The sequence below is a fragment of the Pituophis catenifer genome, unplaced genomic scaffold (genome assembly GCF_029215685.1).
Source record: "Pituophis catenifer annectens isolate HBS135680 unplaced genomic scaffold, rPitCat1.0.hap2 SCAF_6, whole genome shotgun sequence".
Taxonomy (NCBI): Eukaryota; Metazoa; Chordata; class Lepidosauria; order Squamata; family Colubridae; genus Pituophis; species Pituophis catenifer.
The window spans coordinates 55,817,963-55,830,761 of NW_027256886.1; the positions used below are offsets into that span (position 1 = coordinate 55,817,963).

The 12,799-nt window shown below is 38.1% G+C and overlaps 1 protein-coding gene across 1 annotated transcript in view; it reads left to right on the forward strand.

The window, feature by feature from the left end:
* The first annotated feature begins 9,535 nt into the window (after nucleotides 1–9,535).
* BTBD16 (BTB domain containing 16) overlaps nucleotides 9,536–12,799 on the forward strand; it is a 39,279-nt gene continuing 36,015 nt past the window's right edge. The window contains exons 1-2 of the mRNA XM_070945972.1: nucleotides 9,536–9,642; nucleotides 11,532–11,598. Of these exons, the coding sequence (XP_070802073.1) occupies nucleotides 9,536–9,642; nucleotides 11,532–11,598 (174 nt within the window). The remainder of the gene's footprint in view (nucleotides 9,643–11,531; nucleotides 11,599–12,799) is intronic.

Genomic DNA, 12,799 nt, shown 5'->3' on the forward strand with positions numbered 1-12,799 from the left:
AGAGTTTTTCACCCAAAGGCACTTTTTAATCAATACTGCAGAGAGGAGAGCAGGGCATTGGGCAAGATAGAAAGCTTTCCGACAGCTGGGTGCTTCTAGGTGTGTGAGGTAGCTGGCAGCAGTGACAATGTACCTGGTTACATGAAAGCTGAGGTCTCTCCTAGATCCACTTGTCTCTCTTTATCCTTTATCCTTTGCTTCAGGATTTGTTTCACTTGATCATATCTCATTATATTCCACCTAATCTTTTAAAAATGTAGGCTAGACTGCCTCCTCAGTTCTTGAGGAGGGAGAGCAGCCTAGATTTAAAAGATTAGATTCAACAGCCTTGATCCATGTGGATTGCAAATTGTCCTGAAGAATTAATGGTGCTAAGCAGTGGTGAAATCCAAATTTTTTTACTACCAGTTCTGTGGACGTGGCTTGGTGGGCGTGGCAGGGGAAGGATACTGCAAAATCTCCATTCCTTCCCCAGACCTGGGGGAAGGATATTGCAAAATTTCCATTCCCACCTCACTCTGGGGCCAGCCAGAGGTGATATTTGCCGGTTCTCCGAACTACTCAAAATTTCCGCTACCAATTCTCCAGAACCTGTCAGAACCTGCTGGATTTCACCCCTGGTTCTAAGCCTTGTTGAGCTTTACCAAAGGTTTATAGAAGCTAGGCACAGTCTTGACTCAACTTTGTTCAGACTTGTTTCCAATCGTAGATGTGCATTTGAGATACAGCGTGGGATCTGGAGAGCTTCTCTGAAGAATTTGGACCATACCATCTCCAGAGAGGTGAAACACAAGGCTGGTGGGGGGTGGGGTGGGGACCAGAATCCATAAAGGACCTGGACTGGAAGCTTAGCTGAAAGAACTTAAATACCGCTAGAACATAATGTTCTCTCTTGGACTGGAAAAAAAATTAAGAATGGCATTGGTGGATCTTTGACCAATAGCAGGGGCATATTCATAGTAGGTTTCCCTCAAGCCAGAGGCATGTATGACTACTCTTAAATACTTAAAGCTAGTCACTCATTCTATTTTGTGGCCATTTATGCCCCATAACCAGAGCTTCAACTTTTTGGCAAAAGTCATAATCTTGGCTTTATGATAGCTTATTGCCAGATTATTATTGTTGCAATATTGGACCAAAATTCTCAGATCTCATTTAAGGCCAATTAGTGTCTTGAAAAGAACTACAGTTTTGTCTGTGTGGAGCAATAGGACTATGATGTGATCCCCTAGTTTAGGGGAATGGAAATTTGGGTTGTTTAGACATCTCACCACATCATTGATACAAACATTGAAAAGTGGGGCGGGGGGGGGGCAAAAATCCTTGTTTCATCTCCTCCTGAGCTTTAACTGGCTTCAAGAGCAACTTTTGCACAATGCAACTGACCTTGAAAGTTTCTATTAACGTTTGGCTTGAATTAACTGAAGAAGCCTATGATTGATTGATGCATCTTACAACTTCTCCCATAATTTGATTTTGGATACATGGTTTACAACTGGAGTGTTCATTCTTACTAGAGGGGAGTATATGTGAGCTTAATGCTCAGTCTACAATAAGGCAGTAAAACGGATGATGAATTCGATAGCTGATTTTGTCACAATAGCTTTACATTTAGTAGAAAATGAACAGGAATGTTTCTGACTTCTCATATATTGGCTGATCTATTAGAATCCAGTTACGTACTGAATAGCTCAACAAACTAAGAATTGTTATCTGAAAACATTTATGGATATAGTCCCATAAAATGCCAATTAGTACTCCATTGTTTTTAGGAAATGGTGAGTGAAACATGGGTGTTTGGACAGATGAGATGTTCCCTTTTAGATAGTTGATAAAAAGTATTTCCTGAGAATGCTAGAGATATGAAGGAATACAGTACATCTGACTTGAAGAATAGCCAGAAAAAAAACAGATTACAGTATACCCTGCACCATTTAGCCCCTACATGATCCTCTAGAGAGGATTAACTATGCTGAATAAGCATTAGAGCGTAAATGACAATCAGTTGTTTTGTCTAACAATACTTTTGTTGGCTCTCCATGATGAAGCCATTCAATAGCTTCGTCCTTCTCATCTTTCTTTTCACCATAGAAAGTAAGTAATTTTGCTCCATGTTTCTTCTCTCACTTAGCATAATTCAGGATCTAAACATTCCAGATTTACAAATAATAATAATGCTTTTGTAAGGTAGCTTAAAATAGTTAATGACCAATTACTTTCTCCTGGTGTTTTCTTTTCCGTCTTTGAGATTCAAGAGAAGTCTAGCTGGATTGCTTCAATTATTTTAAACATAAATTAACATTTCTTTTTGGAGCAAACTCCTGTTTCTTAATTACAGTTGTACACCTGTGTGCGCACACAAACTTGTAAATGAAATATGGAACCAAGACTTTGTTACTTAAGGTCTGTAGTGGCTGAGTGTCTAAATTCCTTCCTCAGAATTCATAACTACAGACATAAAAGAGAAAAGAAGTTCAGTTATCCTGTTGAAATCTTGATATTTACATGATTAGGGTTTAGTGTTTTGTGCTTTTTTTTCTAGATTGAACTTTACAAAGAATTGCATGATGCCATTTTGAATTTTCAAGAACATGGAAGTTTTTATTTATTTATTGAGAGTTAATGTTGGAAATATATCCAGTTTTAAAATATTTATAGAGAGGCTGATCTTCCATCAAGTGGAAACCATAACCGCCTTCTGTAAAATAATTGAAACCACTTACATTATTTGTTATCGGATGTTTTTATTGTAGTTAAAACTGCCTCCTGGTAGATAGAATCAAAGCTGATTTGTTTTCACTGCAAATAAAGCAATTCTTTTTTATGTATATAATAATAATATCAGGTGAAGGGCTGCAGTGCTATACGTGTGCAGGTGCAAGTAATGAGGAGTGTAACCAACAAGGCTCTGAGCAATGCCCAGGACATGCCGATGCTTGTGCAATCATCAGAGGGCAATCAAGTAAGTGTTCTATAATGACAACCATCTGAAGATTAACCTTGGTTAAATTCAAAGCATGTCAAACGGCAGAAGAATTTGTCAGTATGGCTGTTGTTGGCTCAAGAGCAAGAAAGCAAATCAAATTTTGAACGTAATATAAAAACTGGACAGCATTCATATTTTATCATTAGCATTGTTGACAAATTCCAGATATACCTTTTGAACAGTCATTAGATGTATGGCTGCCTGTGGATAGAACATTCACCGTTTCCTCTTTTTACAAAAAATAATTCTATAATAAAAAAAAATGAGTTGTCTGATGCTAAAATTTATGAATAATAAATAAGTGGTTAATTTCAGTTAGTAAGAAGGGATTTCTGCTTATAAGTAGCCCAGTGGTACATGTCCTATAGCATGGAAGGTTCTACCTTTTTTCTAAATAATAAAAGGTTTGTAGTTTTGTACAGATGCATCTGTGTTTGATGTAAATCAAACAAAATGCAAGAGAAGGGCAAAATGTTCTTAAAGTTATTTCTTCCTGGAACTGTCCATCCCTCAGATAAGTACTTCGATGAGCCAAGATGTTCTAATTCAGGCTAATAAGATAAAGGAGCAGATAAGCATAGACGGTATAATATCTTGGATTTATCTCTGAATCTGTTCTAGGTGGTATTATGAAGTCCTGTTCATATAGGTCATTCTGTGACCGAGCCCGGAGGGGAAGTTCACAAGCTCTTGGAGTGAGCGTTTACTGCTGCTACTCAAATAATTGCAATGCCAAAGGTCTGGGTTCCAGAAACATTCTCTCAATGGGTTACTTCTCTCTCTTTGTCTTTTCTGCCTTCTGGCACCTGCTGTTTAATCTGAACTGATACACTCAAGCCAGAAAAAGGGATAGAGAGAAGACTGCAAAACCCAACTTTCCAAGCTATATTGAAATTCCACGAACAGGAGGAGGACAGGAGGGAGCCTTGTGAGCACAGCACACATCCCATAATCTAATTCAGGGAACACCCTGGAGAAACTCACCGTGCTTCGATTCAGGAAAAATGCTATAAATAGAAGAGTCTGTGTAATTAGAAGATGACAAGATTGTACGGAACTGATCTGCACATATGATATTAATTATCACTGGAAGAAACATGTGGCTTAAAAACCGGTCCTGCTTACTTTTTTTCCCCTTTATAATGCCCATACATTGAATGAAGACATTAGAGGAAAAGGGAGGGAGTTCCCGGCAACTAGTTTTCCTTTTTCACCCAATACATTTAAGCATCTGCTGTCAGAAAATTAAATGCTTGTGGTCTACAAGTTAGAATTTGCAGAGTCAGGGTTTTAGATTGTATGTGCAGTTGTATATTGAAAGATTTTTTCACCACAGTTAACTTTTGTAATATATGTATGAACATTAAGGCAAAGTGCCATGATTTGGGCAGTGACACTGGTATGTGGGTGGGGCCCTCAATGTTCATACTTTCACAGGCATCCTGCTTTATATCAGGTTTATTCTCTTTATTCAGATTTATTCTATTAATCTAGTAAACAAAGCAACTGCTTGCGGAGACCAACCAACAGCTGTGGTATGAACAGCCTTTTGATTTAACTGTATCCCACAAATGCCACTCTAAGTGATGTCGTTTGAAATTTGATAAATATAATCATAATAGCAATTCTTCAGAGGAAATTTCTAATCCCGTTGAACAAGGAAGAAGCGATCAAAAGATCCAGATAAGACAAAGAATTAGAATTTGTTATAGTGCTTGATTTTATAGATGGACTACTTTGGCATCCTTTGCATATTTAAAACTACTTTACTCTGAAGAAGAAAATTAAAGGCATGGGGCATTGAGTGGATCCAATGACAAAACATGACTGAGAAGGGAACAGATCTTTATCTTGGATTATTACTAAGGATAAATTGAAAAAATAAAATTGACATAGTTTCCATCAACAGGCTTATGAGACCTCAGTCCCATCTGCTTTTCTAAGACTTTTCTTACTGATCTCAAAGTACTTAGAACAGACATTTGGGATTATGCTATTATCATTTTAAAATTAATTTTATAATAATACCAAATGGAAGATTTGGTCCCAATGTCCTAAACACTGTACAGTTCAGATAACATTATGCATATGCAGCAAGCATTTCACCATGGAAAAACAGGAATTACTCTCTGCTTATGTTTTTCTCCCAACAGAAGCTATTCCACATTCATCTTTCATTGAATCATCCAAATAATTCAAATTCCGCAAAAGTTAATCCATCATATTTATGTATGTACTTATTTTTGAACTAATTTCTGGGTCATTTTATACTTACTTTTGCCAGTATTAAGGTCCATGGATATCATTTATTGATTCATCTTAACTCTGTTGTCACTGGAATGTGTTTTTCTAACCCTTGATATCTATTATTTTAAAAAGTGTGAAGTGATCCTGAAAACAGGAGACACTACTGACGTATATTACAAGTTTCTTTCAAGAGCCTATGTCCCCAGATAGTTCTGTAAAATAGATTAGGTTAAAAGAGAGACTGATACAAGTCATCTAATAAACTTATTTGGCTGACACATGGATTGAAACTTGCACCCCCTCTATCCTAATCCAACACCCAAAACTACTATACTATACTATTTTTTTAAAAAAAAAAATTAAAACCAATTACACTTACTAATGTACATGCTGTATGTCCTAGGTTCTACTAAGGTATTTTCCCACTACAGAACCAGGATCATAAATCTCAGTTAGAGAATCAGTACTTGAATCTCAGTTTGAATATTTTTGATAATCTCTCTTATGGAACCATCAAGTAACCTAATTCTAACCTAAGTCCATTTGAAAGCAGTGAGAATAATTTCCATAGAGGTATGCACAGAATGAAAGCTTTAGTTTCACTTCCAAAGCTACAATTTCTTAAATTGTTGCCCTAGGAATGCCAATTATGCTTAACTACAAAACTGATATTCTTGGGTAGGATGAAAGAACATTGGTGCCAGATCCATTTAATTACAACTTGTCAACCACAGTAAAGAATAGTCCAGTTGTGGGAATTTAATCTAAAGTATATCCACAAAACTAGTCCACAGCTCTTTATCGTGAATGTTTATATATATTATTCCTTTGATATACTTGAATTATATTGTATTATATATTTAGCATCTATTTTTGCCTTTGTTCAAAATATTTAACAAATCTGTACCCATTTCATTAATAACTGGTATGTTATGATGTTATTAACTTAAAAGAATGGGCAGAATAAAATGTAGTCAATATGCAACAATGCGTTTCTTCTTGGTTTAAGAGAATTAATAGGAGCAAGAAAAGAGATGAGCAGATAATCACCGATCAACTTCTTTGACATCTTGGCTCTCTGTGGAATTTAAGCTGCAAACCAGAGATATTCTCAGGACAGAGATGTTAATTAGGTCAACAACCAACAGTCAGCTAGCTACAAGCCCAAGAAATGTAGGGCAAAAGTCTATCAAACGATGGTGGGAGAGGTAGGAGAAAGAAGCACCAGAATTGGACTCTAAGCTATAAAAAGGAAACTATACTTTCATGTTGACTAAAGACCGAAAAATGATTTTTGGAATGGCTGCTTCCTAGTGTGCAATAAAGATTATTATCTAATTGTGTGCTCTTATGTGTCTGAGAGTCTTTAGTTGAGTTCAAACCTAAGAATTTAGGGTGTGTGTGTGTGTGTGTGTGGTGTTTTTTTTTTTTTTTTTTTGTAAATGCTGTTTTAGGATAAAAGAAAAAATACTTAGAAGAATTAAAACAGAAAAAGAAAAGGGAAGTGCTACTATATATCAATGTTGATCCAAGCAAGCCTGTTCCCTTAGTACTGATTATACTGCCAATCAGAGCTTACATCTTTAGACTAGGCATGGTTACCGCTTTGGAAGCATTTTCCTATTGCTCATTGAAAAGATTTATCAAACACCTTTATGCCATCACAGATCACTTAGAACATTCATCAGTTCCAGCACAAAGGAGATGAAATGTTCTACACTCGCCTAGAAGTGGCATAGAGACTCTACTGAATCCCATTTACTTTCTTATGAAGACATGCTCCTTGGGCCAATGACTGAAAAAATTAGATTCATATTGTTGATAGGAATATGCCAATATGCCTCTTTTTTCATCTGTTGCCACTGTTAAACAGTAAGAGAAAATGAAAATGGGGAAAAAGCTGTATGTGAATTAAATCTCATGCAGTGGTAAAGTGTACAATCTATGTGCAAGTGCACAGCTTCACTGAATCTAGTGATACTTCTATCTGAATATGGTTACATGTATTCAGATATAAGCATCACTGGATTCAGTGTTGCTTCATTAATAAATTTCTGTAGTGTACACACATGCATTCTAAGCCAGCAAACAAGGCACCTCCGGCAGAGTGGATGAAATTTTTTAAAAAATGAAATTATTTGGGATGAAATTGAAACGAGACACTGCCGAAAAGAGTATTTTAGAGAATTGTACAGGAATGATACACTGAAAGGTTGAACTCAAATGTATGCTCCTGGAAATACTCCAGAAAAAGATAGCAGAAAGGGAAGCTATAAGAAATTTTCACAAATGGTAAACCTAAAGATGAAAAGGGTATTTGGAGAAATGGGGGGAAAAACGTCATGGTCTGCTTTTAGAATAGCAGTCCAAATATTAAAACTGGAATGATACCAAGAAAATAAGATGTGTACATGAACACTGCAACTTGGGATCTGTGCCTGACAACTGGACTAATGTCCTTATTGTTCTGTTCTGCAAAGGGAAAACAAAAGTGAACACAAAAATTACAGTGGGATTCATTCAGTGGTGGATTCCTCCCAGTTCCGCCTGGTTCCGCCAAGCTGAATATGACATCACCAAACCGGTTCTGCCCCCCCCCGCCCCACCGCCCACATTATTCTTACCTTTTATTTGGCCCCACCCCCAATCTATTGCTGCCTCCTGACTCTCAGCTGATGGCTAGAGGGGAAAAAAATGATTTAATTTCTTGCCGCGGGGCTTTAAAGGGTTGCCCTACAACTGATCAGTGTTAAAAGAAAACAAATGAGTAGATCAGTGCCTGCAAAAATAAATGGGTAGACCAGTGCCTGCAAAAATAAATGGGTAGATCGGTACAGCTCTGCAAGTAGTTAAAAGCCTGGTAGACCAGTACCTCTGCTAAATCCTAAATAATTGTCACGTGACCATCAAGCCATGCCCACAAAATAAGCCCCGCCCACAGAACCGGTAGTAAAAAAATTTAGAACCCACCCCTGGATTCATTGAAGTTTCCTTGAAGTAGGTTTGACAGCATTCTGATTAAAAGTGGTCAGAAATGGCAATAACACAAAATTGGGAAGTGCAGTACAGACCAGATTTTTGCTCCTCAGCAGGTCACTGGAAATATATAAACGTATGAAAAAAGGTTTATTGCACATGAATAGAATAGAATAGAATAGAATAGAATAGAATAGAATAGAATAGAATAGAATAGAATAGAATAGAATAGAATAGAACAGAGCTGGAAGAGACCTTGGAGGTCTTCTAGTCCAGCCCCCTGCTCTAGCAGGAGCTAAATTAAATTTGTTAATTTAGACAAAGTAGTGTTTGGACGCAGTGGCTCAATGGCTAAGATGCTGAGCTTGTCGATCAAAAGGTCGGCAGTTCAGCAGTTTGAATCCCTAGTGCCGCATAACAGGGCAAGCTCCCATTACTTGTCCCAGCTTCTGCCAACCTAGCAGTTCAAAAGCACCTAAAAAATGCAAGTAGAAAAATAGGAACCACGTTTGGTGGGAAGGTAACAGCGTTCCGTGCACCTTTGGCATTTATTCATGCTGGCCACATGACCACAGAGACATCTTCGGACAGCACTGGCTCTTCGGCTTTGAAATGGAGATGAGCACTGCCCCCTAGTCGGGAATAACTAGCACGTATGTGCGAGGAGAACCTTTACCTTTACCTAGTGTTGAGTTAGGGAATTTTTGTGCATATACACAAAAGGTTTGGTTACTGAATGAGATCAGATAGGCATAAAGGGAGATTAAAATGAGAGTATGTAACTGGAATGTTTAGCAAATGATTAAACCCTGAACAGGAAATTGGCTAATGCTTATAGAGAGTAGAGCTACTAGTGTGTGTTTGTGGGGAGAGAGAGAGAGAGAAAGAGAGAGAGAATTTTTTTTAAAAAGAATACATACCATTAGTTTTTATTTTGCTTGCTTATTTATTTGTTTGTTGGCGACAGGGAGATAATTAGTGTACTTTTCTCTATTTGTATACCAACAATATCCATCATCTTTCTAAGATGCCTGTCCTTAGAGACCTTATTTGGTGGTAACTTTGTTCCTGGCTTTGAATCAGAAAAGAGAGAATTGCTGAAGCTGTATTGTGATGCCACTGTGATGTAAGATGTCACAATACTGGCTTATATCTATGTGGACCCTCTCATTCATTTATTATATTGATGCTGGACATATTTTTCTTTTGAAGGAGAGTCCTAAAAAGAAATTTGGAAGGGGCCAAGGAGTTTTTCTTCAGCAGCTCTTAATTATTTCACCTGAGTATTAACAATAGACTAGTGTAGCATTTTTGAACTTCTTGTAAATGGCTCACTACAAGCATTTTTATGGGAAAAGAAAGAATCATGTAGACTTGTTTCGTATCTCTTCCTTTGTTCCTGAAACCACAACTTCCGATAAAACAGCATGTCAGTAAGTAGAAGCTGATACATCCAAACATAAGTTTGGAATGGGCAAGCGGATGGCAAAGGGAATTGCTTCTTGGTACAGGTAGTCCTCAACTTACCACCACAACTGAGCTCAAAATTTAGGTTCCTAAATGAGAAATATGTTAAGTGAGTTTTGTCCCATTTTATTATTTTTCTTGCCACATTTGTTAAGTGAATCACTGCAGTTATTAAATTAGCACTGTAACATGGTTGTTAAGTGAATCTGGTTTCCCCATTGCCTTTATGTGTCAGAAGGTCGTAAAAAGTGATCACATGACCCTGGGATACTGCAACAGTCATACATATGAGTCAGTTGTCAAGCATCTAAATGTAAATCACGTACTCATGGGGATGCTGCAATGGTCATCAGTGTCAAAAAATAGTCATAAGTCACTTTTTCAGTGCTATTGTAACTTCAAACAGTCACTAAGTGAGTTGTTGTAAATTGAGGATTACCTATATTTGCTTCTAGCATGTCTGTTAGCAGATCCACCTTCTCCAACTTAATACCATTCCAGAGTGTTCAGCTGTAAATCCCGTTAGTTTTAAATAGTGTGACTAAGGATGATGGGGAATGAAGTCCAACACACTGAAGAGAATCAAGTTGGGACAGGCTGTGATACAAGATTCCAGGCATTTCATAGGATGTGGATTATGTTTTAGAGCAATGGGGAGGGGGAACTATGGCCCTTTTATGACTTGTGTACTTCAATTCCCAGAATTCCTGAGCCAGCCATGCTGGGAGTTGAAGTCCACAAGTCATAATGGGGCCATAGTGTCCCACCTCTGTAGAGCCTCAGCAACTTTAAGATATGTGGACTTCAATTCCCAGAATTCCTCAGCCAGTCTTGGGAACACTGTCCCAGAGCTTTTTCTTCCTATTTCCTTCTAGAGGCCACACTTCCTGTTTGAGACCTGTGCTCCCCAGACCAGGGATCTCCAACCTTGGCAACTTTACGACTTGTGGACTTCAACTCCCAGAATTCTGGGAGTTGAGGTCCACAAGTCTTAAAGCTGCCAAGTTTGAAGACCTCTGTCCTAGAAGAATGAAATATTCTAGGAAATATTAAAAAGGCAGAATATTATATTTCCCTACATGAGAAAAGGAGAAACATGTTTTTAAAGACAAAGCAGCTCCTTGCAGCTCCCTGCCCTCCCCCCCTTCATCTCCTTCCTTCACCCTCAGAATTAGCTTCACTACCTCATCATCCAGCAAGATTCAACCAAGCTTTGGACTCAAGGCAACCTACAAAGTTACCCCTGCATGGCCCCATGGGAGTCTGACAACCAATCAGGATACCTGCCCTTGCACAGGAACAGGAAGCTCCAAGGTGGGGCCCAAGAGAGGGTATAAATCTCTCTCTCTCTCTCACCCATGTGTTCAATTGCCCAGGATCTCGAACCACGTGGTCCTGTCCACCATTAAACCATCTTTCCAAACAGCTTCCATGTTTCCAGTGTCTTTCTCCCCACTTGGAACTGAACCCGGATGGACATTTCTTCCAACAATTACATGTTAAAATTATAATTTGGTAGCAAGCTTTGGAGAGATTTTGGGGAGGCTTTTGTATGCCGCAAGAGGGCGAAGCACCTTAAGAGAATGAATAAGACAAAGAGGTCTCATGATATCTGTCATGATGCCTGGGTCAACTTCTCACAAGATACTGTTTTCATCTACTTAGCAAATGTCCCACTATCAGGTAAGATAAAGTACATGATACTAAAAGAGCAGAGGACAACATTTTCACCTGTTTTTGCATGGGATACTGTACTTCATATAAAGAAAAGAATTGTATCCTTTTGAGAGAGAGGCAGAGTTTCACCTGTGCAGCTTTCCTTGGTATGGCATTGATTATACTTTTTAACCTTTAGTTATCTGCTATCAGCTCCCTTTGTATCTCTGGGAGGACTTTCACCATCTGAGAAAGAAATAGCAAAGGTAAGTGTAATTTCTGGTAGCAATGCTATCGAAAGAAAATGAGACACTGACTGTTATAGAATATGTGCTCCAAATTAAGTTAATGACATTGTAACCTCCTAAAATTCAATTACTCATTTCTTAGGACTGCCTTACCTGGACTGTTAGAAACAGTCATGACCCCTTACTTACCTGAGATTCTTCCATTAGAGCTATAAACTGAGGTGTACAGGCCACAGTGCAATTGTGTATACAATACCATCCAGAGCAGTGGTGGGTTGCCCCTGGTTCGGACAGGTTCACAAGAACCGGTAGCAAAACCGGTGCGAGGCTCCACCCACCACCCCTGATGTCATCATCAGCGATCTATGCATGCACAGAAGCTTCTGTGCATGCGCAGAAGCAAGGGACGTGCACGATCCTGTTGCGAACCAGTAGTAAAGGTAAGTAGAACCCACCCCTGATCCAGAGGTTATCTGGATTTCTTGATTCAGATATTAAAAGCCTTATGATATTTATAATTGCACAATCATTTTACATGAACTAAAGGTTCTATATTATTCCTATGTATGAACAAGATTTACTAGCAAAAGCTAAGCTGCAAGTGTCTGTGCCTCAGTTAACTATTCTATTGGAAGTAGAGCTCTGCCATACTACTTCATTACACCATCTTTTTGCTCCCAGTTCTCAATTCCTTGATTGATAGATCCCCTACATTTTAAGCTTCATTCCCTCAACATTACAGAATCTTTTGCTTTACATTTAGGAGATTTTCATGAAATCCTGTTTCTTTCACTTGTACCTTTAGTTTTTGTGTGTGCATGTCCATTGTATATCTTGACCTGCTTCTTGTCACTGAGATTAGTGACCATATTAATAATGTAATATTAAGCCATGGTTGCTTAACTATGTTTACTTTAATAAATCACAGTTGCTGGGTTCAGACAATATGCTTAGCCAAAAATAAATCATATTACGGCTAGCATGATATATGAACCAGTTTTTCCTATCTCACCTTCCATCAAGTTGTACTTTGTTCCTTCCTATTTATTTCTCCTTCTAGATGAACTTTTTGTTAACTTCCCACACACAGCTGCATAGGTTAGTAATATTTTATAGTTGACTTTTCCCTGTTAAGAACTGGAATGCACATTACCATTATAGCAGACAAAGCTCAAACAACATAAGGAAGATACCAGCATGTGTTTGAAATGAACATCCT